We start from the raw sequence: 24,686 nt of genomic DNA on the forward strand, positions 1-24,686 counted from the left end.
AGCAGACCTGCTGACACTCCGGCCAACACCGACTCAACAGGTAAGAGAGCAACAAAACAAAAAAATGCCATGTTTGTTTCATGTACCTTCTTCGACCCTGGCTGGACGCTGTGCGCGTTTTTTGCTCTTTCTCCATTATATCCGTATGAGTTAAATGAATACATATTTCAAGCGCATAAGTAATATCGCCAACTCTTCCTCTATGTGGAATAATAAAGCCGCGTACATCGTCACTCAAACCAACGTCACAGAAAGCTAACTAGCTGGTAGCCCGCCGTGCTGTACTTGATGGACGGTATAATAATTATGATAAATGTGTTCATGATGAATGTAGAAGCGGGTAGTCATAACGTGTTAAAACCCCTATAACCACCTGTTGAGCGTGGTGGTAATTTGGCAGACCGCTGGTTAATCTGGTGCGTTCAGGCCACAATGATAATCCTAACCCTAAATTCTACAGTCTTATTTTAATGCAGCTCGTTGTATTGCTGCTGATATTTAAATGAACCTGATTTTCACAGAGAAGAAACACTTCTCACGAGTGGGGAGTGTTTCTTTGACAGGTGAATTATATGGCCATGTGTCAATCGTTTTCTTTTCTTTTTTTTGTTCTTTTTTTAATACAAATTATAGCCCCCTATAAAATGTTGACATTTCCATTGAAGATGCCTGTGTTAACTAGGGCAGTGCAAGGTTCATTTTTGTTTGTTATAGTTTTTCCAAAGTAAAAACCACTGAACTATAGGGGACATCATAATGGTAGAGATTACATATCATTGATTAGCACTGTCACGTGCACATTTGTAGCTGTATAGTGCATATGAAGGATCTTGAGATTATCACAAAAACCTAGATTATGCATTGCAACATTGTGTATGCACACAGTTGTTCACTGTAACCTTGTGATATTTACAGGAGGTAACTGGCTGAATCCCAAATGATCCTTAACAATGGTGGCAAGGTTTTCTGAACCCTGTTCATTTTATTTGAGTTTTACAGAACCTTAATAAAACTGAACATAAACCATAGTCCAATGTAGGCTAATCAGTATAGAGAAGATTTCTTCCATACTTGAAGTTTCTCTGCAAGGGCTTTGGTCTCCTTTTTAATCACTTGAACCCCAAATATCAGCAATATTTGGGGATGATTAGCCAAATATTGCTGATCTACAAGCTCACACCGGGTCGGAAAAGAGTTGGTGTAGAGGGGAAAGAGAAGTTATGTTCCGTTGTGCATAAACTGTGCTTGGGCTGCTTTCATTTAGACTGTACCTGACCAACAAACACTAATCTAAAGTGATTAGTGATAGTAAAGTAATCAGACAAAGGATTCAACCCTAGTACTAGAGTCCCAAGTATAGATATTCCAATCCTGATTAAATATTACTCAACTGTCTCCAAGTTCAAAGTTGCTACGCTATGCCAAAAGTACATTGTGGAAGGAAGGCACCGGAGCAGTCTCGGACAGTTAAAGCCTTTATTTACAGGATGCAGTCAAAATGACCATGTTTCGATGTCAATACATCTTCGTCAGGTCATAGTAGCCCAACGAGGCTACACAACCTGGCTTTGAGGATCGGGGCAGGCCCTTCAATTAGCCAATGTCACACAGCCAGTAATAATGAATACATACATCCTTTTTACATTTGGCGAACTCAAGTGGAGCGTACAAAGTACATTTCATGTTTTTATATTGATGCATTGTTGTATAGAAATCTTCCAAAAAATATCATTAATAGTGACAAAAAATAGCAGATCTTCAAATTTGTGTGTGCAAATGAAGCGTTGCTTATGTGGTTAAGTTGAGTTCCCTGTGAGTTAAAGCAGCATTATGTAACTTATTTTAATGAATACATTTACATTTTGTCCAATCTTTATGGTAGAGTATGTTAATTATAACTTATACAATTGCTGCGGTTGTGTTTTGTCTCCCTGCTCTTCTATTGAGACATTTTTATTGTGTCAAAGGTCATGTCTCACCTACACAGGATCTGATTTTTTTTTTTTTTTTTTTTAAGATATTTTTTTGCGGCTTACGCCTTTATTGATTTTTTAAGGGATAGAAAGTAGTCTGACAGGAAACGGGAGAGAGATGGGGGGATGACATGCGGTAAAGGCCGTGTCGGGTCCGGGAGTCGAACCCGCGGCACACCGCGACTGGATCACCAGTCCGGTGCCCAGACCGTTACGCTATGGCCTGGGCCAGGATCTGAATTTTGACCTGATGGTCAAGATTCAATTTATCCCCTGAGCAAGCAGGCTGGCTCGAGTCTGTATGCTGCGAAGCCGGGTTCAAATCTGGGGTAGAAGAGGAAAGTTACTGCAGTAGTGCTGCAGCCTGCTTTAACCACTTTAACACTATTCTTAAAACGGACCATAGAGTTACAAAAACACTTATGTTTTTATGTCTACCGGTACACCAATCCAAATCTCTTCGTGAAAAAATAGCCAATCTGCTATTTTTCCGCGGATGTTCCCCACAGAATAGGGATGCTGGGGTTAAATTCACTTGTAAAGTACCATCTTAGAACTCTGCCAAGTTGTCATTTCATAAAGACTTGTATATGTCCATGCCCAAAGTTCACAAAGGCAGTCTATATTTGGTGATGTTTGTTGTTTCTGTAATTGTAAAGTGCTGACTGCTGAGTCATGAATGAGCTGTCAAATTTCCTAGTCCACTAAAAACTCATTTTAACCACCCAGAGCTTCCCTGTACCACCATTGTGGTACAATACCACCATTGTACACAATTAGTGTTGTCAAAGTTAACGCACTATTAACTAGTTAACTCACAATCCTTTTAACGGCACTATTTCTTTAAACGCGCGATTAACGCACTGTGAAGTTTGACAGAATGGTTGAGAGACGCATGGCAATTTTACACTGAAGAGTTGAATAATTGTTAAACAGCTGCATTACTTAAGTTAATTTAAGTCTACACAATTAGAAAACTTAGAAAACATGTTATTTTGATCAACATGGCCTGTTATCTCTCGTAATGGTACCATTGGCCAACATCAATACAGTTCTTTAGTTTGGGTCTGGAAGGCTAAATGTCATCAAATGGTGGTTCCGTGGCTCAAATGCAGAATAAATAATGGACCTTGATATGAAAAATCTTGAAAACCACTGATTTAAGGTATATTTAGAACGGATAAAAAATATGCGATTAATTCGCGATTAATCACAGTTAACTATGGACAATCATGCGATTAATCAGATTAAATATTTTAATCGATTGACAGCCCTATACACAATACCAGTGATGTAAATAGGTTTCCAATGTAATGAGTCCCGGGATGCAGGGATGGTCTTTTAGATGAGTCCCAGGGACATTTTATGAGTCCCACTTCAACGACATTACAGTACATGCCGAGTACAGTAGTGCATCCCGTGGATGCAGAGGTCGTTGTTTTATTGCTGAATTTGCGTCCCTTAACTTAACTAACTGCGTTTTGGGATGCAAAATGCACCCTATTTTAATCTCTGCAATACAGCGAGAAAGGCTGCAACTATCCTAATTAGCCATAATTGTGTGTGCGCGTCACTTGTGTACATTATTATGAATGAAGGGAGGATGTTAATATTTGCCACTCTGGCCATTGTTTATATATATTTGCATCTTCTTGTATGTGTCTTCCTGCTCTGTTTCCTGAACGCGTGCTCCCCCCCCCCCCCCCCACACACACACACACACACTTCCTGGGTAGAGGCAGTGAGGGGAGTTCAAGCAGGCTACAGCCTCCCTGTCTCCTCCTCATCCTTCCTTCTCCTCCATTATTTCTCTCTCTCTCTCCTTTCCTCTCTTTCCTCCAGGCCTGTATCCTCTTACTCTTCCTGTCACTTTTTTTGTGGTTAATGTCAAGGACCTCCATAACTCAGAGTGTAAAAATGGAACGAAATGGAATCCATATGTATATACTGTGTGTATGGACCGATTCCATAATGGGACTCATGGTCGCAGCCTCCGTATTTCCTGTAGGCGGAGACGACACATCTGCGGTTTCCCCGCACCAAGCTTCTACTACAGTGAATGGAAAAGTGACTGATGTTAGTCTGCTTCAAACGTTACTCTTTTACCTGCTTTTTACTAACACTAACATTACAAAGATGCCCAGAACATCGGGATGAACCTGTGTAGTTTATGGCTGCTCCAACAGTAGTGGCAACATAAAAATGGAATGTCAAAATATCTACTGCGGTGGCTGAGACCAGAGCCATTGAGTAATGGTTGAGACAAAGCAGTGAAAGGTCCTGAAAGATACATAACGTCAGTCTTACCCAATACCCAATCTTTCTGTTTTAGGAACACAAGGCTGTTGTACTTTATACCTCATACTTTAATGCTTAGTAGATATTTTGACATTCAGTTTTTTTCTTTTTTGCGACTACTGTTGGAGCAGCCATACACTACACAGCTTCATCCCAATGTTCTGGGCATCTTTGTAATGTTAGTGTTAGTAAAAAGCAGGTAAAAGAGTAACATTTGAGGCAGACTATCACATCACGTCACTTTTCCATTCACTGTAGTAGAAGATTGGTGCGGGGAAACCGCAGATGTGTCGTCTCCGCCTACAGGAAATACGTAGGCTGCGACCATGAGACCCATAACGGAATTATACTTTCAGAGTTACAGACCTGTAAGTATAAGAGTCCATTTGGAACCCCCTCAAGGAACCCAGAGGGTCCCTGAACCCTACTTTGAGAAACACTGGTTTCTAGGTTAATGGCAGTGCACGTCGAAAATAGCTGATAATCAACAGAAAACGTCATAACTTTTTTCCTCTGTTAAAGATCTACCGGTATCGTTTTCTTTACAAGCAACATGGCCAGATGATGAAGTATAAACTCTTTACTCTCGCCTCATGTCAATTTTGTCCCACTCTGCCTGATGCTCTCGCTCTCTCTCTCTCTCTCTCTCTCTCTCCTTTTGTGGTCTTATTAAGATTGTTGAGTGATTATATAGGGCAAGTGAAACCCTTTACACATGACAGGACTTAGGAAGTACAATCCCTGCTCTTCTAATTAACCCTCTACCTCCCCGCCACCCTCTCCCCTTCCCTCCCACATCATTTAGTACTTTCCAGTAAAATAGTCTGCAGGGCCAATGGTTCAGATATAATATGGAGGATCATTCCAGAAAGCACCAAACTCAACTGTTTGTTTCAGTGAATGAATGGAGGAGCCACGTGTGTCAGAACTGTAGCCATAGGTCATGTCAAACTGCTTTGTTAGGCCGCTGATACTAAACAGCTTTTATATGAAATGGTCTTGTGGTGCCAAAACAACCTCCCGACTCACAACTCTGAATGTTTTTAGCCAACTATGAGGTTCATAGAAATAAATAGTTTTGGCATTATTTGTTGATCGAGACAACTCAACTTGCCTCCAGCTCACCTTTTTTTATTGCAGCGTTACCGATAATGTTGGGCGGCTACATGGACATGTCACATATACATAGACAACTGTCCAGCATTGTCTTCCATTTCACTATGTTGTTTTAAATTGTATTATTATATGACTATGTATGAATCAGTGGAGTCTAGTGACCCCCAGGTGTCCTCGAGGAGGTTCCAGGGTGGAGATTTTTGAGCGGTGCTAGCGGTGCTAGCCGCTCCAAGGAACAGCCGTGTGTGTGTGTATGTCTGTCGTCTGTTTGGAGCATGGAATGTCTGTTTGTAGCACAACCTATTGACCCCTGCAGATAATTGGGGTCACATTCAGGTCACACACACATACACACACACACACACACACACACACACACACACACACACACACACACACAGCATGCCCATCGCTCAGTTCACACAGGTGTGATTTCTTTCCCTTCCAGATTCGGATTCCTATAACTTGCGTATCGGTCGATACAGAGTACCGATCCGATACAAGTGTGGAATTTAACAAGATCTAGGACAGTGGCTCTCAAAGTGGGGTCCAGGGTCCAGTAGTGCAACATCAACGGAGGGAGGCGTTCAAAATGCTATCAGATTGCCATAGACTAGCATACTCGCCGATACTGAAACCAACATTTTAGGCTGTATCGGCAGCTTTTCCAAAACTGGTATCTGTATTGGAACAACTCTTTTCAAGAGGGTCCCCAGCAAAATGGAAATGGCTGTGAGTTTGTAGATCTGCTATTTTGTTAACATTTAGAAACATTTTTAACTTTTTATGGGGGGAAAAATTTGTGTGTGTGTGTGTGTGTGTGTGTGTGTGTGTGTGTGTGTGTGTGTGTGTGTGTGTGTGTGTGTGTGTGTGTGTGTGTGTGTGTGTGTGTGTGTGTGTGTGTGTGTGTGTGTGTGTGTGTGTGTGTGTGTGTGGCTCATAGTGGTCTTATTCATTCCAGTTGTTTGGGGAATGTTTACTTTCCACGGCAGCTAGGGAACACTTCCTGTTATGTTATTAGGAAAGGTGCAGAGGGACAATGAAGGCTTATTTATTTAATGCCCAATAAAGATTGTGTTTTATATCAAGCGATATTTGTCAAAACAAAAGTTTCATACGGCAAAGTGTAAATTAACCTTGGCGACCATATATATATATATATATTGTTATATAATATAATTTATAACATCCTTAATTCCTTTCACACATTTAACCAGTGTTGTAGCCTAGGTTTCTTCAGACGATAATCTTTCCCTCCACGACATGCATGGAGGGAAAAATTAATGGTTAATGATTAATGGATGAAATGATTAGCAGACAGTATACGCTTATTATCCCAAACTGCATTTAATGGATGCTGGGTTTCATGTGGTTAAAAAAAGATACCTTTATCTAAATGTGGATGTCTGAGTTTGTATGATTCCACACATCCTCTTTTCCCAGTCTGGCTGCATGGCCAGACTGGCTTTTGTAGACAGTATATTTTGCCACCAACCAATTACACTGTGCGTCTGCCAGACGCATGCATTTTTGTAAAAGATGTAGGCGGTTGTAACTCACTGGCACGCGTCTCTGCTTCTGCTGCCCACCACTGACACTAATAACAAGGACAGCATGTTAGATATTCACAGTCAAGTATAAATGTTTTGACTAAATATGGGTATGTCACTTGTCAAATAGTCCATTGAGCAGCTATACCCCACAGGATCATACAGTAGCACTTTCAAGTTCACACCCTGTTGAATTACAGTACCTTGCTGTTCGACAGGGCAAAAGGCCATATTTTCGAGTGAAAAAAGTGTTTGCGTCTAGACTTTTTTGGGGGTTGTACAACAAGGTCTAAATTAACCATTATTCTAAGTTCCCTGGCTGTTAATGAGTCAGGAGGGCTGTGTGTGTGGTGCCAGACAGCAGAATGACACAGACACAGGCTACACTTGACAGCACCTTGACTGCCAGACTAATGGTGCTCTCACTCAGGTTCCCATGCAATATTAGGCCATGGACACCCTTCTTTCACCATATGCTTGTCCCACTTCGGTTGGAAGGTATACTACTGCACTCTGACACATTATAACTAAAAGGGCAGCTGTGGCTCAGGAGGTAGAGCAGGTCGTCCAATGACCCGTGGGTCGGCGGTTCAAATCCCGGTTCCTCCTGTCTGCATGTTGAAGTGTCCTTGGGCAAAACACTGAACCCCACCTTGCCTATAGTGGTTGCCACAATTGGTGTGTGAATGTGGGAAGTGAGAACGCTGGAGATGGGTTATAAATGGGGATGTGCATAGTGCAAAAATCTGGTTGACGTTCGATCATGACACTCGTGACGGACGAGTGTCGTGTGATCAATGGCTATACATATGCGTAAGGGTCCATTTGGTTCTTAACTAAAACATTTAAATGGGGACTCCCAGGAACCCCCCCAAGGACCCCTGGGTGTTCCTGCTAGAGACCACAGTGTTGGATTCATTACACAGTAAAGTCAATGTTAACTCTGAGAGTCTAAAAATATTCCCAAATGGACCCTTATGAGTTCTTATGTTAATTTAGCTCAGACTCTAAATGTGGATCAAAATGGACAGGTCAATTATTACACTCAAGAGTTCAAATTCTAATGGTCCTGCCCAGACTTTAGAGCATACTTATGTACACGCACCTCGACAGTGGGTGCAGGCCCTGCCCAGACTTTAACCACATGAACCCTAGCGTCCCGACTCCCTACTATGTCTTATCAAAATAGGCAATCATTTGGTGAAAATATGCAACTCACAATACATTGGCAGCACACATTGTTGTGAGCTTGTAGATCAGTTATTTAATTTCTATGAGAAATTTGGTGTAGAGGAGGGAAATTTGTAGGAAAACGCATCACTGCCCTCCAGCAGTGATGAACTCTGTTTTTAAAGTGGGGATGGGCAGCATTTTCCCCCAGGGGGCCACTTTGATAAAGTGAGTGAAGGGCCACACATTGGTCTATTGAATTGAAACTTGAAACACACAGTGCTTATGTTAAAATTGCATGAATTTGATAGGTACGACGGACTACTTCAACTAGGCTTTTTCTCTTTTTTTTTATTACATTTTTTTATACAGCTGTGCTGTATCACACATGATCAACCATATTCCCAGCCTTTGTGTCTGACTAATCATATTAGGCAATGAAATAGCGAAAATACACAACCTACACTACAAGCTCAACGCATCGCTGTAGTGTAGATCGTCTATTTTCACTATTTCAAAATTATAAAAATTGCCTAATAAAATTTGTTACAAATATGGATCCAACAGCATTTAACATTTGATCCAACAACATTTAACATTTGAGTACATACACATGGAATGTGGAATGCACGTATATGTAATCAAATGGTATATTCATTACTAATAATGAATTGGAGGCGACTCAGGCGAGTTAAAGGCATTCCCTAAAAACATTAATGCTGTCTTTTAAGCTGTAGGAGGTTTATGGGGGGGTCATTTTGTTTGTTTTTGAGGACTTGAAATGGTCAATGGGCCAGGGTCCGCCCCCCGGGCAGTATGTTTAAAGTCACCTAACAGTATGTCCCCCATAGCATTATTACAGAAAGGCCTCAGGCCTCAAGAAACTGAGATGGATCTGATGTCTGCAGATCTCTCTTTTTGTTTTAACTGTCTTTTCTTATGGATGAATGAGAGATTGCTGAATGCTGATATAGCAAAATAAGGTAACCAGTAAGCAAATTGTAACTTTACTAGTAAGAAATGTATTTTTTTTTACACACAAAAGTAAAAATGTTACAGGGGTTCCCAAACTGTGGTGCGTGCAACCCTTGTGGTGTGTGAACAGTGAACACCCTCTAGGATGCATGACATGAAAAGGGTAATGGCGGTTTTATGGTGTTTTTTTAGCACAAACGGCAAAATCCGGTAAACCACTCTTTATTGATTATTTGCCATAATCATATCAACTTGCGTTGAGGGGGGGGGGGGGGGGGGGTGCGTCAGCTAGGTCGGGAGGTAACGGGGGGTGCACAGCCAAAAACGTTTGGGGACCAATGCACTAGCCCATTAAACGTAAGCCAAAAGGGCAACCCACTAGCCTGCTGAGCAGAACTTAAAAACCATACGGGACCCATACCATGCTAATTAACAATACACTACTCATACAGTATAACATAATATCACCAATGGCAGCTTATCAGTTAATACAAAAAGAGTTTGTCACAGTTTTGAGCTTCACTACCCAAACATTAACATTCCAGCGTTTCTTCCAGCAGTCTTTCTGAAGCTGGGTAAGTGTAAAGACATTATCCCTCTAATACAACAGCTAAAGTTCCTAAGGGATTGCTGCAAATTTCCTTCCCTTCACCCTTCAAAGCCCCACAAAACGCCCAAATCATGTTTCCCTTTTCATTTTTTCACTGTTGTTGAAAAGTCTCTACAGAGAGGAGATTAGCCTAGCGACACTGTGACTTAACCCCACCTGTTCTTCTGAGTGCTTTGATTGCAGGAGGCAAAGTCGAACTATTTCAAACCTTTCCTTTTGCCCTTTAAGAAAAGATGTAGATTAGAACTTTCTGGTCTTATATAAGGAAGATAAGGTTTTCAGATTATCAACACATCAAATGAATATGTTCATACCTACCTATATCTGGCGCTGGTGTGGCGTAAACTCTTGTTTATCTTGGTAACTTTATTCGAGTATCCTTTGTCGCTGGCCACCAATTCATGGGTCTATGGGGAAATGATAACCTATTGCCTGAATCTAAGGAAATCCTTACATTGTTGGCACTGACAAAAGAGAGGCTAGGTACATAAAAATAGTAACCTACAGTACTGTAACACCAAGACTGTCCCCAGATCAGGTCTAATACATAATGATTATGAAAGTTTAACCTACAACTCAAGATACTGTATACTAGACTTCACTCTATATATGTGAGTGATATGCCGGCTTGTCTTTGCCTTAATTGGTGACCTCAGCTAAAATAATGCCACTTGACCTGCTGCCACTACACCGTATACCCAGGCTTGTTTTATGCACCAGTAGTCACATTATGCACACTGTCAGTCCGTCAGTCGACCAGGGTTCCTTCAGTTTCAAGGTGTTCCTGCAGTAAAATGTCTATAAAGAGGCCTGTAATATATGGCCCGAACAACTTAAAGCCTGATTTATGTATACACGAATGCATCGCTTTCATCTTGTTGATCTGAGTATAAATCAGGCATAACACCTTTTTATGAGGAATCCTTGTAACCTAACCTAGCTATTACAAGTTCCCCATTGGTCTGTTTTCCTCCCTGTCATCAGGGGATTTACGGCTGTGGTCGTCTCGATACCAGACGCCCCTTTTGCATATGGATGGAGTTGGGATCTGCGCGTTAATCCAGCCTGCCACTGCCTCGTAAATTCACTCTCCCTATCTCTCTGAGTGTGTGTCTAGTTGACCTTCCTCTCAGCGCTTGCAGGCCTCGGACCTAAATAATGGATGAGGTACCTGGAAAGAGCGGAGCATGCAAGTCCTGTTGCAACCTGCCTGGCAGCAAGAGGGAGTGAGAGAGAGGGAGGGTGGCCTCTTGTGCGACGGAGGCTATCGCGGTTAGAGAACTTTGCACCGAACTGCGGGCGCACACTAACCGTTAAACCCACTACCTTAAAACGTGCCGGTCTCGCTCAAGTCTCGCCCAGCCAGCCAGCGAGCATGCCGGCGGCAACGCAGCACCACCTCTTACTGCAGGGCATGTCAATCATTAATGAAAAGCCTCCCACCGTCTCCGGTTTCCTCCGGGAGAGGAGTGGGAGAGGAGGGAGTTGTGAGGAGGGGGGCGTAGGGGTTAAAGATAACAGGATTAGTGGCACGGTGGCGTGTATACATTAGGCGTGTATACATTATTCTGTAATTGTAACGCAGCAGCACTCTCATTCTCTTTTCTCTCTCTCCTTCCCAGGTGTGAAATTAAAACAAAAGGAGACTAGGGAGGAATGAATGAATCCCTGAGAACCCAAGTTGTTTTTGCACCAAGCCCTCTACTTCTCCCGGAGAGACGTCAAAGTAGTTGAGAGAAACTACAACAACAAGCCGCCTTATGGAATAACCCTGTAACCTCTGGCGTCACTGAATCGAGCCTTGTGCGGCCCGGTGAATGTTCCCTTTTTGTAGCCCCATTCCTGGTGGAGTTACACCTCTGCGGCCTTCTTAAGCATGTGTGAGCTGGATCTTCCTGGCTCACGAGGTAGCAGTCAGGATGTATAGACTGTACACGCAGACATTCAACTGTATTATGTCTGAGGATGTTTTCTCCTAGGTTCAGTGTTCTTTCGGATCTAAGTCGTGGACATGTTTAAGCACCACTATGGATTGGACGGTGGTTCAGTCTTGGACTGAGGAGCAGTAATGTCTCTCTGTGTCTCACTCCAGTCCAGTGGATTATAGGCCCAGATACCTACAGATGACATGGATGGGAGGAATGAGAGACTGTTTCACTCCACACCTTGGATGGCTCTGGCTAAGACTCGTAACCATCTTCTTATCTCGAGGAAGAGATAAGGGGACGTCATCAGTACCTTTATTCTTGTTTTACAGGAAGGAAAATTAGTTTGTGAAACATGGAGACGAGACGAGAAGCTGACACTGTTTTTCTTGCCGCTTATCTCTGGAACCATGGAGATATATGTGACGTGACCTTGTAAAAGTTATGCTTTGGATTGGATTTATCCTGCTTTGATAATTAGCCCAGTTCATTAATTTCGACCATAGTTGTTAGTTTTTTTTAATTCATACCCCCTCTCGCATTAACCCCAGGTGTTTTGGGCCTAACACAAGGACCCAGTGTAGGGGAACCGGGGTAGACATCATTTATAGAATCCTGACCCCGGTTTTAAGGTGCGCGGGAAAAGCGTGGAAGTGGGGGAGTTCGGTTAGGAGAGCACTGAGTGGCGGCGGTGGACTCGCGCGGGGCATGGCGTCGGAGCACGGCGAACTGCTGGCCGAGATGGCCACCGTGGGCCGTCTGAGCGCCACCGACCGGCTGAAGCACGCGCAGAAGCGGCGCGTGCAGCAGCTGAAGGGCTGGGCCCAGATGGAGAAGGACTCCGCCCGGGGCTCCAGAGCCAAGGCGGACAGAAAGAAGCCGCGCACCTCCAGAGTAAAGTTCCCCAACGCCATCACGCTGCTGGAGGCCGCCTCACGCAACGACCTGGAGGAGGGTGAGGGTGACGTGCATGCGTGCTCACACACACACACACGCACACACACACACACACACACACACACACACACACACACACACACACACACACACACAGGCACTTGGGGTTTTGCTGGCTGTTAAACTCTTTACTGGGCCACCATGTGAAACACAACCTAATACTTGCACTTGAACCAAGCTAAAGCCTCTGAGAACCATGTGAACTGTTCAGCTCAGTCATTAATCCTATAGGTGATATTTAGTGAGAGATGCAGTAAAACTCGGAGGTTGACCCACTAAAGGTAGTGGTACTAATGTGGTATGGGTTTAACCTGTTTTGGACATATAGGCTTAGAAGAAGTCCTTTTGAACACCTACTGACTGAGTGGACAGAGTAATGAACTTGACTAGGAAAAAAGGGGGAGTCCGGCACACTGTCTGCACTTACAAATGTATAGAGGCTGATTCTAAAAAAAAAAAAAAAACTAAAAACTAAATCCTGACCAAAGTTTTCTGAAAACTTTGTCCAACATTATTATTATTATTACCCTTATTATTATTATTATTATTGTATGTTGCCATACGGCATATTTCTTTTGAAGACAGTGTGCGGGACATCTACATGCTCAGAACTGTGACACGTGAGATTTCTAGATGGGCTGTTTTCACTGCATGACGTACACGGATACATCATCGTTTTACAACTTATCAGGCTAAGCGTTTGCTTTCAATGGCTTTATTGTCTCTGTCTCTTGGCTCTGGGATGAAGGCATGATTGTGCACTCATGCACGACACGTGCGCACACACAGATTACACGCAGCCAAATCCACATGATAATCTTAACTAATGGCTGTTGGAATTACGTGCGGATCCCATATGGGCCAAGTATAATTTATGTTCATAAAGAAGAGTCTCTACCTAGTGAGTCAAAGGCGTATGTCTTTTTTTACTACCTTTTGTCAGGGCCAAAGATTTCCATACTAACCCTTTTCTGGTCCTCATCAGAAAGGGGACATTTTTATGGTTAATTTATTAGGGATGAACTGCTAGCAGAAAGGTTAGTGGTTAGTGTGCCAGCCCATACCACACATACCATACCAGACTACACCTTCCGTGTAGACTGTCCCTGGACCAGGGGTCAGCAACCTTTTAGACATGAAGCGCTTTCATTTTAGTATAATAGTCAGTGTGCCATATCAACATTAAGTATAATTATGTCACCAATTCAACATAAATGCTGTAACAACATTTTCCTTCACATGTACAAGACATTGTACTGACCATTCGAGCAATAACCCCTCCTATCTCCCAGTCTCCCACCCCATCTTATCAAGTTCAAAGTTTGCATAGTCTGTCCTGGACGTACTGTAGGCCTACAGCAGCTTTGCTTGATTTGCTTTGAAAGACCCCTCATGTTTACTCTTAAGTGGTGCTTAACACTGGATGTTCAAACATCATTTTCAAGACATAAACATATAACAAAATCATAGTTGTCTGTGTAGGCTGGAATGCCAAACATCTATTTTAACTTACTTTGTCATTTTTGCTATTGTTCCCTGAGCCAGAACTGAGGCAGTGTTATTGTGCAATTATTGCGAGCTGGCATGTGACATACTGTAAGGAAAGCTACAGGTTTTGAGGTGTAAAACTAAATAAAATCACACCCGTGTCCGTGTATAGTGAGGGGCGCTTTACCAACCCTTATCTTACATCATCGCGATATCATAACGTGGGCCAATTGTCTCAGTGACCGACACAACAAACATTAAACTCATGTTCATTGTTAATGGCATTTAATGTTTGTGTTAGTGACAAAACAAACATTAAACTCTGTCCATTGTCAATGGCATTTTTGTCTAGACAAGACAAACATTAAACCTGTACATAGGGGCAAGGCTAGCACCCCTCAATAATAGGCTGTGTGAATAAGATGAAGGATTGCATGCAGGAGTTAATTTGCTTGCCGATGCATAAGAACCCGAATGAATTGAATACATGTAATGAAATCACACCCGTGTGAAGTGAGGGGCCCTCTTATCATCGTACATCATCATGTCGTAACATAGACACTAAGCCGATTTGCTTACAATTTACAATTACAATTTAGGCATTTAGCAGACGCTCTTAATCCAGAGCGACTTACATTTAGGCAAGAACAAAAGCATGGGAATACATCACATAAAAGCATTTAGACACTATGACGTAGAATTCTCCCTTCATTGTCAATGGGAATTTAATGTTTGTGTAAGACGAAAGTCTACCGATTTGCTCAGACACTATGACGGAAAATTCTCCATAAATTTTCAATGGGAATTTGTGTAAAACGAAAATCGACACTAATAGCTGAGCGCCCCTCAAAAAAGAGGGGGAAATTCCTGGGGCATGGGGGGTGTGAGACACCCCCCATGCCAATGGTTTCAAACGGGCAGCAATTAATGTGCCTAGTAATTCATTTTCAATGAAACCCACGTGTCTTTTCTGTACGCGTGGAGAAGACGAGGGGCGACAACGCAAGCGTATTTACGTGGACCTGTGAAATAGTCGCGCGCGTGCACACGCCCGCGACCAACCAGGCATGGATTCTGTTGAGCCTTTTGTTTACGCTTGCGTTGCCCCTCTTGAGCAGACCTGTCGTTGATCCAGGCGTCTGCATTTAGGGATTTTGAGATTAGTTGTGGTTAGGGATAGCTTGAGCCAGCAGGTTGAGTAAAAGGAGTATTTCTAATGACACATTCCTTTTGATGTCCCCATAAAGACGCAAAGTAAACGTGTATGTGTTCTTTATAGTGAGGCAGCTGCTTAACAGTGGAGTCAGCCCAGACCTGTTCAATGAGGATGGACTCACAGCCCTGCATCAGGTACACACACACACACACACACACACACACACACACACACACACACACACACACATTACTATACTTATGAGGATACCAATATCAATTAATAATACAATGCGTCGCGTGATGAGCTTGTAATTTAATCGGCTATTTTTCGTGCACGACCCTGGCATGCAACGTAGTATGAATCAGGCATAACTCCAACCGCTAAAACCTATTAACCTCTAAATGTCCAATCCTAACCACAACCTGAATCTTTTCCTAATTGTAAAGCTAAATAGTTTTAAACCATAAATTTCTCTTCGGAGGACCCGGAAAATATTTAGCAAATTCTACTATATTGTTGTTATAATATATACACACGCACGCATGCACCAGAAGTTGGCATTTATACTCTGACTCTCTGTATCAAATGTATACACATACACATTCATGCATCAAACGCATACATGCGGGACGTGGTGGCTACCCGCACAGTTTAACGGTAACAATAGTTACTGAGGCGACAGGTCACCTTTTGTGTAGCACGAGTTTATGTTGTGAGCGGTCATGGCTTTGAGCACACTAAGTGCTGTTTGCCTTTTATTTTGTCTGGGCCTCATACTTATCTGAAGTGCGTTTACATGAACACACAGATGCATTCCCACAATGTTAGTCACTAGTCAGAGAGCCAGGCCGGCTGTTTGCTTACATTCCTGTCCTGGGTTGAAGGCGAGGGAACCCCTTCACTGCACTACCATGTTGAATTTATTTAAGGGATAGTTCAGTTTTCTTTTTTTTTTGCACATGCCAAGTTTGTTGGCCAGTACGTCTACTGCAGGGGTGTCCAAATTGCGGCCCGTAGGCCAAATTCAGCCTTGGGACGAATTTTATACAGCCCACAGCTTCATACCTAAATTGTATTATGAACACCCCGGCCAACAAGTTTTTTAACCTGGGCATTTCCCAGAGTATAATTTGTCACTGTTCCTTGTTCCTTGTATTTTGTTTTTTATCTTGCTTGTCTAGTTACATTTTGTATTGTGACATATTGCTGAAAAAGGTGGTGTTAAACTTTTTGTTCACAGAACACACCTGACAAAACACCATTGATATTAAATATTGATAGTGATAGTTGAATAGAATCGGTTTAAATGCGATGCATATGTATGTGTTATAGTCCGAAGGTACATTATGTCAGGAGATGTAGTTGGCCCTTGTGTGTTTTAAATATTTTCTAATATGGCCCTCTTTGAAAAAAGTTTGGACACTCCTGATCTACTGGCTAGCTAGCTGACCTCATTCATTGACATTAGCCTCCCACAAAAATGTTAACAAGATTCCAGACATTTCTCAGTGACCGTAGTAGACTATTTGCCAAGAATCTTTGGGATGTATGATCAAACTCAAATAAGAATAAATAATGGAACGCTCCCTTTCAAGGATGTTTAACGCCTGAAGAACAATTTAATTGTGTGTAAAAAGACAATTTTGCCAGGGACAAGACCAAGTTTTAGCCACAGACACGTTTGTCTGTGTACGGACATATTGATGACCCTTGATGTCTTTCCCTGGCCAGTGCTGTATCGATGACTATGTGGAGGTGGTGCAGTGCCTGCTGGATGCAGGTGCCACTGTCAATGCCTGTGACAGTGAGCTGTGGACACCGCTGCATGCTGCTGCCACCTGTGGACACACAGGGCTGGTGCAGCTCCTTGTGCAAGCGTGAGTGTATTCATCAACTCCATACAGTTCTTTCTTTCCACTGTAAACTGGGAGTCTTTTTGGATTATCTAGATTATCTTTACATACAAACAAACACAATGCAAATGTGGCTGCAATTTGACTTTCAAAAATATTGTGTGAGTATGTGAATATGTTGCTTGAGTACTACTCTAATGTTGTCGTGTGTGTGTGTGTGTGTGTGTGTGTGTGTGTGTGTGTGTGTGTGTGTGTGTGTGTGTGTGTTTTCTCAGTGGTGCTAACCTGCTGGCTGTCAATGCCGATGGCAACATGCCGTATGACCTCTGTGAGGACGAGGCCACTTTGGAGCTGCTGGAGATAGTTATGGCCGAACAGGGTCAGTAAAACAGGCCGTACCCTCGCTAAGGCTGTGTATCCACCAAAGTGTTCCCAGCTAAAAATGCCAAGGCACTCACCTAAAAAGCTTCCAAACGCCTGAGTCTAAAGTATTTCAGCGAGCGAGCACAAAACGGACATTCTCATCACATTGCTGGCGTTACCAAAGAATGCGTTGCTCCCGTTTAAAACAAGATTAAAAACATGCGCTGTGTTCAGAGGAACCGTTCTGAACTACATGCCAACGTGTCTAAAACGCATACAGTACATCGCCAGTATACTCGATAGAATACATCCACATTATGTCTGGATACGTAGCAGTGCTTCCTCTGTTTGCCTCCTTGGCCGTGCTTACTGGGCTACACTACAGTCAATACTACACTGAAAAGAAAAGAAAACAAACGGAGGTGGAAATCCAAAAGTAAATAAACTTGCAGGACATTTGGCTCAAGAACACATGTCTTGAATCTTCCTGCTGCTAATGCGTTTTGGCCTTCACCAGGGCAGATTAAAAGTCGGAAGAGCAATAAAGAAGTGCATACTTGTGCGAGCCAAATGTCATGCATGTTTGTTTACTTTAGTACTATTTGACCTCTGTGCTTTCTTAAAACATCCACATGTATTTTCCATGCCCACTCGACTGCCAGGCAGAGCTACAGTACAACAATAACCAGAACACCTTTCTGTCTGTGTAGGGATAACTCAGGACCGGATAGATGAATGCCGGGGGGCTAAAGAGACGGAGATGTTGACAGATATCCGGGCTCGGGTTGAGAGTGGAGTGGACATAAATGCTCAGGACGATAATGGAACATCTCTGGTGAGGCACAAGGAAATGCATTGCATTTGTAAACGACACGTAGCATCAAATGCATCTGGTATCGATCAAGTATTTTAACTCTTGATTGTATTGTAAGGATTTGTGTATATTCAGCCGTATTTTCACATGTCTTGTCCAGCTGCACATAGCGGCTGCTAACGGCTACATGTCTGTGGCGGAGTTCCTGCTGGAGCACAAGGGTCAAGTGGAGGTGAAGGACGCTGATGGCTGGACACCGCTGCACGCCGCGGCCTGCTGGGGACAGGTTGGTTTCTGACAGTCAGTGGTTCACAAACACTTTCACGTCGAGGACGCCCCAAATTGAAATCTATTTGAAGTCTCTGTGCCATGGAACCGTGTGTGTGTGTGTGTGTGTGTGTATAATTTCTATATGAATTTCTGTCCATTCTCAATATTTATGTTTATTCTGTGATCAGCGTTTCCAATGGTGCAAGACACAATATGAGCAAAATATGAGCATATTGTGCTTAAAATCTTGGTGTGTTCTTACATAACCAGTCCATGGCATTGCTGTATTCTTTGTGTAGATCCAGATGGTGGAGCTGTTGGTTGCTCACGGGGCCAGTCTCAACACCAAGTCTGTCCTGGAGGAGACTCCTCTAGGTAATAGACCCCGCCCTACTACTATATAGTATTTCAACCTACTTAAGTGTACACCTAAAGGCCCAAATACAGCTGGAGGATGACAGCAGGGGTCCCGAGTGCTCAGGGTCGTATACTAGGTGTATACGACCTCCAGGGCATTCGAAACGTTTGGATGTTGATAGACGGATGTCTGTCTATCTATCCTCCTAATCGTCATCAAATTGCATAAGCTGTACGAAAACTATAATGGGTCCATATTCAAGTGAAAATGCATAGGCTTATTTCCCATAAAGGAGAATAGCTTTTTGATTGTTCTTTTCCAAATCTATTTATAACAGGAGCCCAGGAGCAAATTAACACTTTGTATCATAAGGAATCCATCCATGAGTGTTGCAGGATGTGTTGTACTGTATGTCACACGCACTGTGGTTTTTATGGAGATTGACTTATATCACTGTTTCAAATTCAGCAAAGACATACTGGTATAGGCTTTGTACATGCAGCCAGAAAATCAAGGTTCTAGGATTTGTATTATTATCACATTGCTGTTGGGTGGAAACCTCATGTGTATCCAAAACGGTAAATTTTCAGGATTTAAAAAAGTGGTAATAATAAACGTTCATACAAGCTCAAAACGTGATGCATTTTGAGCTTGTAGATAGGCTATTTTTGCTACATTTGTGTGCCACTGGACTGTAGTAACGAAAAAAAAACATAAAACATATAAATTTGGCGATAAGAAGTTTCTGCCTGACAGCGACAGCTACGACATGCACAATACAGCTGTGTTAACACTGCAGTGAAATTCCCTCCAAGTTACATGAATTCTACTGCCAGTGCCTGCAATGTTGGCACAGCTGTATTGTAAGTGCATGTGACAATTAAAAAAAAAAAAAACGTTGGCAACAACAGACATTTTTCAAATTCAGAAATGAAAGAAATGTAAAGAATTGTGAGACGACCTTGAGACTCCCCCACACTCATTGGGTCCAAGTCCTGTCGTGTTCCACATGTCTCCCCTCAGCTTCCTGTTTTGCTACACTCCTATCTAAAAGGAAAAACAACAAAACTGCCAAAAATAACCCTTACTAAACACTCACACACACTGCCGAACCGTACCGCCTGGGCAAAAAGTTTGAGAGATCTACAAGTTCACAACGTATTGTGATGCGACGTGTTGTGAACTGTAGATCATTGCGGTGCAACGCGTTGGGTGCTTGTAAATCGGCTATTTTCAAGATAATGGTTTGTGGAAATGTAGTTAAAGCTACACTATGTAACCTTCATGTTATACCCCAGATTTGAACCTTTGTGTCTCCTACAAGTGCTGCGTTTTTTATCACTTAGCTTCTGAGCCTGACTATGAGGAGAAATTAAATGGGTGTCAAAGATCGTGTCCAACCAGACACAGGATCTAAATGTCTCAATAGAAGAGCAGGGAGACCCAATACAACCACCCCAACATCAATAAGTTAGATTGTATTAACATGCTATACCATACAGATTGAATAATAAATAAATATATCAAAAATCACATAAACAAAGTTACATAACATAATACAGCTTTAAGATATGTGGAGAAACACCTCCCTCTGTTGGATGAGGAACTGAGGAGACTTTGTCTCCCTGTCAATATTTTCTTCCCCCACACTCCCTCGACTATAATAAATTAAGCTACAGTAAATTGAATTAGTTTCCATAATACAATAATATGCAGATGTATTACATGATTAAGCATACAATTGCAGGTAGTGCTGAGGCCAGTCACATCAGTGAAAATGATTAGCGACGAAAAGAAGAGGAAGAAAAAACAGAACAAAGATAAATTGAGGCTCCTAATTCTTCGACAAAGTTCAGCTCTAATCTTGCCAGTACCTTATTTAAATTTAAATTGATCTCACAAATTTACATCCACAACGCACACCCAACACAACCCATCCCCTTACAGCATTTATTGACACTCATTTTAAAGATGGAATCTTCTTCTAGTGCCATCACGCTGACGTGAAACAACTGTAAACCAAATAAACAAGCACAGTGTGTTTCATCAGATGTGTGCGCTGATGAGGAGGTGAGGGCCAGACTGATGGACCTGAAGCACAAACATGATGCCATTATGAAGAGCCAGGACCGACAGAAAGGGACCCTGCAGAGACGAGCTTCTAGTGCTGGAAGCCGAGGGTGAGGAGGAGGGACAGGGGGATTGTTTTAGGTAGACCTGTGTGGTCCGAGGCCCACTGGTGGGTCGGAGGATATTGCTAGTGGGTGCCCAAATAATTGGCAAAGATTTTAATTCAATTAATTAAAAAATAAATCATGGTATTAGGAAGAAGTTCAGTTAAAAACGTATCGAGTCCTACCCCTTCTTTATCAGTCTTCAGTTAGGCTTTCTGCCACAGTATGCCACTCGCATTTTTGCGAGGTCAAAACGAAAAGCAAAGTTTCCATGAACAAAAAATAATCAAGCATACAAGACAGTTTATAGATCTACATACATTTATACATACACGAATACATATGCGTACACACTGGACCCAGCTATTCTATCCTATATATACAGTGTATATATATTTATTATATCTGTTTTAAACTTTTTTTTTAACTTTTTCAATTCATCTCTGCATTTGTTCCACATGATAACCCCTTTCACTGAAACACAGTGGTATTTTGCACTGGCTGATTAAACATACATACTCCTCTCAGATCATAATGACTCTCTCTCTTCTGGAACAACCTCTGGATGTTCTATATTACAATGATCAACTATATTATAGTTCAAGGTTCAAGGTTTCTTTATTTTGTCTCCCAAGAGAGAAATTTGTCTTGGATTATAGTTGATCATTGTGTAAAAGAAAGTATAGCAGTTGCCTCATAACGCCATGTCTCTGGTGCATTATGCAGTAAGGTGGTCCGTCGTGTGAGCGTCAACGAGCGCTCCAGTCTGTACCGGCGGGAGCATCACAAGGAGGCCATAGTGTGGAAGGAGCGCGGCCGGCAGCCCGAGCCACAGGACGACGACGAGGACAGACAGACGGACAACGAGTTGCACCAGCACGCCACCATGGTCAGTGTGGACACCATGACACAGCCCCTTTGAAACATGTTGGCTAGAAATGAGCTATTATTATAACCCTTGTTTAACCAGTACCTATTACATTCATTGAGACAAAGTCTCTTTTGTTAGGTAACAGCTGGGACTATACATCTCTGACGTTTGCTTTTTGTTGTTAGAAATTATGTCTTTCTGCTGTCCCCAAAATGATATGTATTTGGCCTTTGTATGTGGACTGGACCCCCATCTGAAAATATTTTGTGCCAAGGACCCCCAGCGAAGATAGGTCAACATTTGTTGAAACATTTTGAAAATGCAGGGACTTAATTGTTGTTGTTCATTTTACTTAACCTGACTCCACCAGATGGAAGACATTTGCTTTACATTTGTTTTCACAACGTACTTCCATCTGGGACCACTGTAGCCCAATCGCTGAAGAAGGCGGGCCCTTTTGTTTCTGAAGCTACTTGGCAGGTGATTAGCAGATCCCGCCTGTAGCTTCCGCTGATTGCTCGGTTCATCGCTACTGCATCAGCGATTCCAGATGGAGGCTGTGTTGTGAACTTGTGAACCAATACCGCCCCCATCTGGTGGAGTTGGGTTACATTTTACTGGGATCTGCCTGAAACCCCTCAAGGACCACTGGTGGTCCCCGGACCACACTTGTAGAACCACTGGTTTAAAACGTATTACCCTGGCCTGCTGCTTTACTCTGGCCTGGTCATGTTGAATGCTCTCCACCATCTCCAGGTTGCTAGTGCCGGAGCCATGTCTCGCCTGGAGGACGGAGGAGGGTTATCAGAGAGGAAGATTTCGTCCACCCTGGGGAATGGAGCGACGGATGTATCGCTGGCCTCCGCCGTCCCTGGTGAGCTGTGGGTGGGTGGAGGCCTGTCGGAGCGCAGTGCCTCCTACGAGCTGTGTCCCGCGACAGCGTCCGGTTCACTCGCCGGGTCCAGAGAGGCAGGCGGGGCGGACAACATGAGCCGGGAGAAATCCCACCACACCCTGGCCGACCTGAAACGCCAGCGGGCGGCCGCCAAGCTCAACAAGTACCCGGCGCCGCCTCCGCCCTTAGTCCCTCCCCCCGTAGAGGAGGAGCCTTCCGTTCCGCAGGGCGAGGGGGTGACGCCGCAGCCTCAGACCCCACAAGATGTCCAAAGCACTCCCAGCACTGAACGGGTGGCCACCCCCAGCGTGGTGTACTTCACTCCAGCCAGTGGAGACCCTCCACTGTTGAAACTGAGAGCCCCCGAAGAGGACCCTCCCAACACCAAGGAACCCTGCTGTGGACTCATGTAGACACACCACAACAAACTCAGCCCTTAAACACATGTTTGACACTCTAAAGTAGTGTTTCTCAAACTTTTTCATGTCAAGGACACCTAAATTAATATGTATTTGGCCATGGACCCCCATCTGAAAATATTTTGTGCCAGGTAGGTACCTTCATAGAAGATGTGTATTCTTAAAATGTTTCACAAATATTACATATTTTTCTAAAGAAAATCAAGATAAAAAACTACAAGCTCACAGCGTGTCACATGGCGACATGTTGTGAGCTTGTAGATTTTTTTATTAGCCGATGTTTTAGGGTTAAAGTGCTCAAACTGTATTTAATGCTAAAATAACTATAGTATTTTGCTGTGGGCCCCCTGGAACCCCCTCAATGACCTCTGAGGGTGTCCGTACTAAAGTGACAAAACTATTTTGAAACTGACATGCTTCTGAACAGCTTTTTTCTTTTTTGTGTTTAATTTCTCTTCGAGAGAATTGCCACATTTCTTATCACATGCTACTGAAAGTTTGGCCTGTGCTGCATTTCAGAAAATATTAAGTTTGTTCTTTGACCATTTTCATGATAATTTCCCCTCTCTGAATTGGCATCATTTTCATTTTAAGTGTCAAGAGTCAAGTTGTTTTGCATTGTTTAGGTGACAATCAGACCAAATGAATGAGATTTGCAGTTTATGATTGACTGAATGTAATTGGAGTGATGTGTATATACACTGTAATCTCTAGGTCCAGAAAATGAAGTTAAATCAAGCAGGGATGAAGGCTGTTTTTCTTTTTTGTAAATTACTGATACGAAAGGTACCTGATTTTCATTTATTTATCCTATTTATTACAGAAAGGGGTAGGATGGTTGAGATTCCTGAGAGATGATAGTTTCTTTGGTCTGCATTTGCATCACATTTACAAATTTTTGGTTTTGTTTATTTAAATAGTGAACTGATTAAGGACTAAGAAAAGTCTTCATTTTGATAGTTAATGGTGCAATTTATAAATTTAGTTGTTCAGTGTTCAAACCGTCAAGATAAGCTCTTTTGGCATTTCTGTTATGTTTATTTATTGTGTCCTATGAAGGCTAGAATGAAATTGTTTATTCCATCTGTTGCGGTTGTTCAAACTGTACCGTTTCTGGTAAACTTTTGGCACAAAACATTTCAAGTGTGACAGATGTTATCGAAGATTCACAACGTTATACGTACATGTCACTGTTGAACCCTTAGAGTATATATAGACATAATGACAAGCTTGTCAAGTATTGGTGCCTTAGGTTTGACTGCTGGCAGACTTTGCACAAAGTTTCACAACGAGGTGGGGTATAGTAAGCTGCTAAATTTCATCCTGGCTGGCTGAACTTGCCCTGAGGCTTAATCTTTACAACTGTTTTTCAACGTCCAAGGAGTCCATTCCAAATGTAACCTTAAGGGTCCAAATGGGTACAAATGGAGCTAATCTTTGAGAACCCC

General features: G+C 42.7%; 1 protein-coding gene across 1 annotated transcript; it reads left to right on the forward strand.

Moving 5' to 3' along the window:
* ppp1r16a (protein phosphatase 1, regulatory subunit 16A) lies at window positions 1-24,210 on the forward strand. The gene is made up of 11 exons (XM_083778196.1): window positions 1-40; window positions 11,315-12,572; window positions 15,342-15,412; window positions 16,953-17,098; window positions 17,350-17,453; window positions 18,148-18,272; window positions 18,412-18,537; window positions 18,821-18,896; window positions 20,930-21,059; window positions 21,780-21,942; window positions 22,681-24,210. Exons 2-11 carry the CDS (start codon window positions 12,326-12,328, stop codon window positions 23,230-23,232), a joined length of 1,740 nt encoding a protein of 579 aa, XP_083634322.1. The 5' UTR covers window positions 1-40; window positions 11,315-12,325; the 3' UTR covers window positions 23,233-24,210.
* The last annotated feature ends 476 nt before the right edge of the window (window positions 24,211-24,686 follow it).

This window comes from Protomyctophum parallelum (assembly GCF_964188405.1).
Source record: "Protomyctophum parallelum genome assembly, chromosome: 12".
Taxonomy (NCBI): domain Eukaryota; kingdom Metazoa; phylum Chordata; class Actinopteri; order Myctophiformes; family Myctophidae; genus Protomyctophum; species Protomyctophum parallelum.

Bases quoted from the DNA above. Each gene is read 5' to 3' on its own strand.
- ppp1r16a (XM_083778196.1), top strand. From the start codon at position 12,326: ATGGCGTCGGAGCACGGCGAACTGCTGGCCGAGATGGCCACCGTGGGC. The intron at 15,413-16,952 runs GTACACACACAC...TTCCCTGGCCAG, and splicing joins GACTCACAGCCCTGCATCAG to TGCTGTATCGATGACTATGT. The intron at 17,454-18,147 runs GTCAGTAAAACA...CTGTCTGTGTAG, and splicing joins GATAGTTATGGCCGAACAGG to GGATAACTCAGGACCGGATA.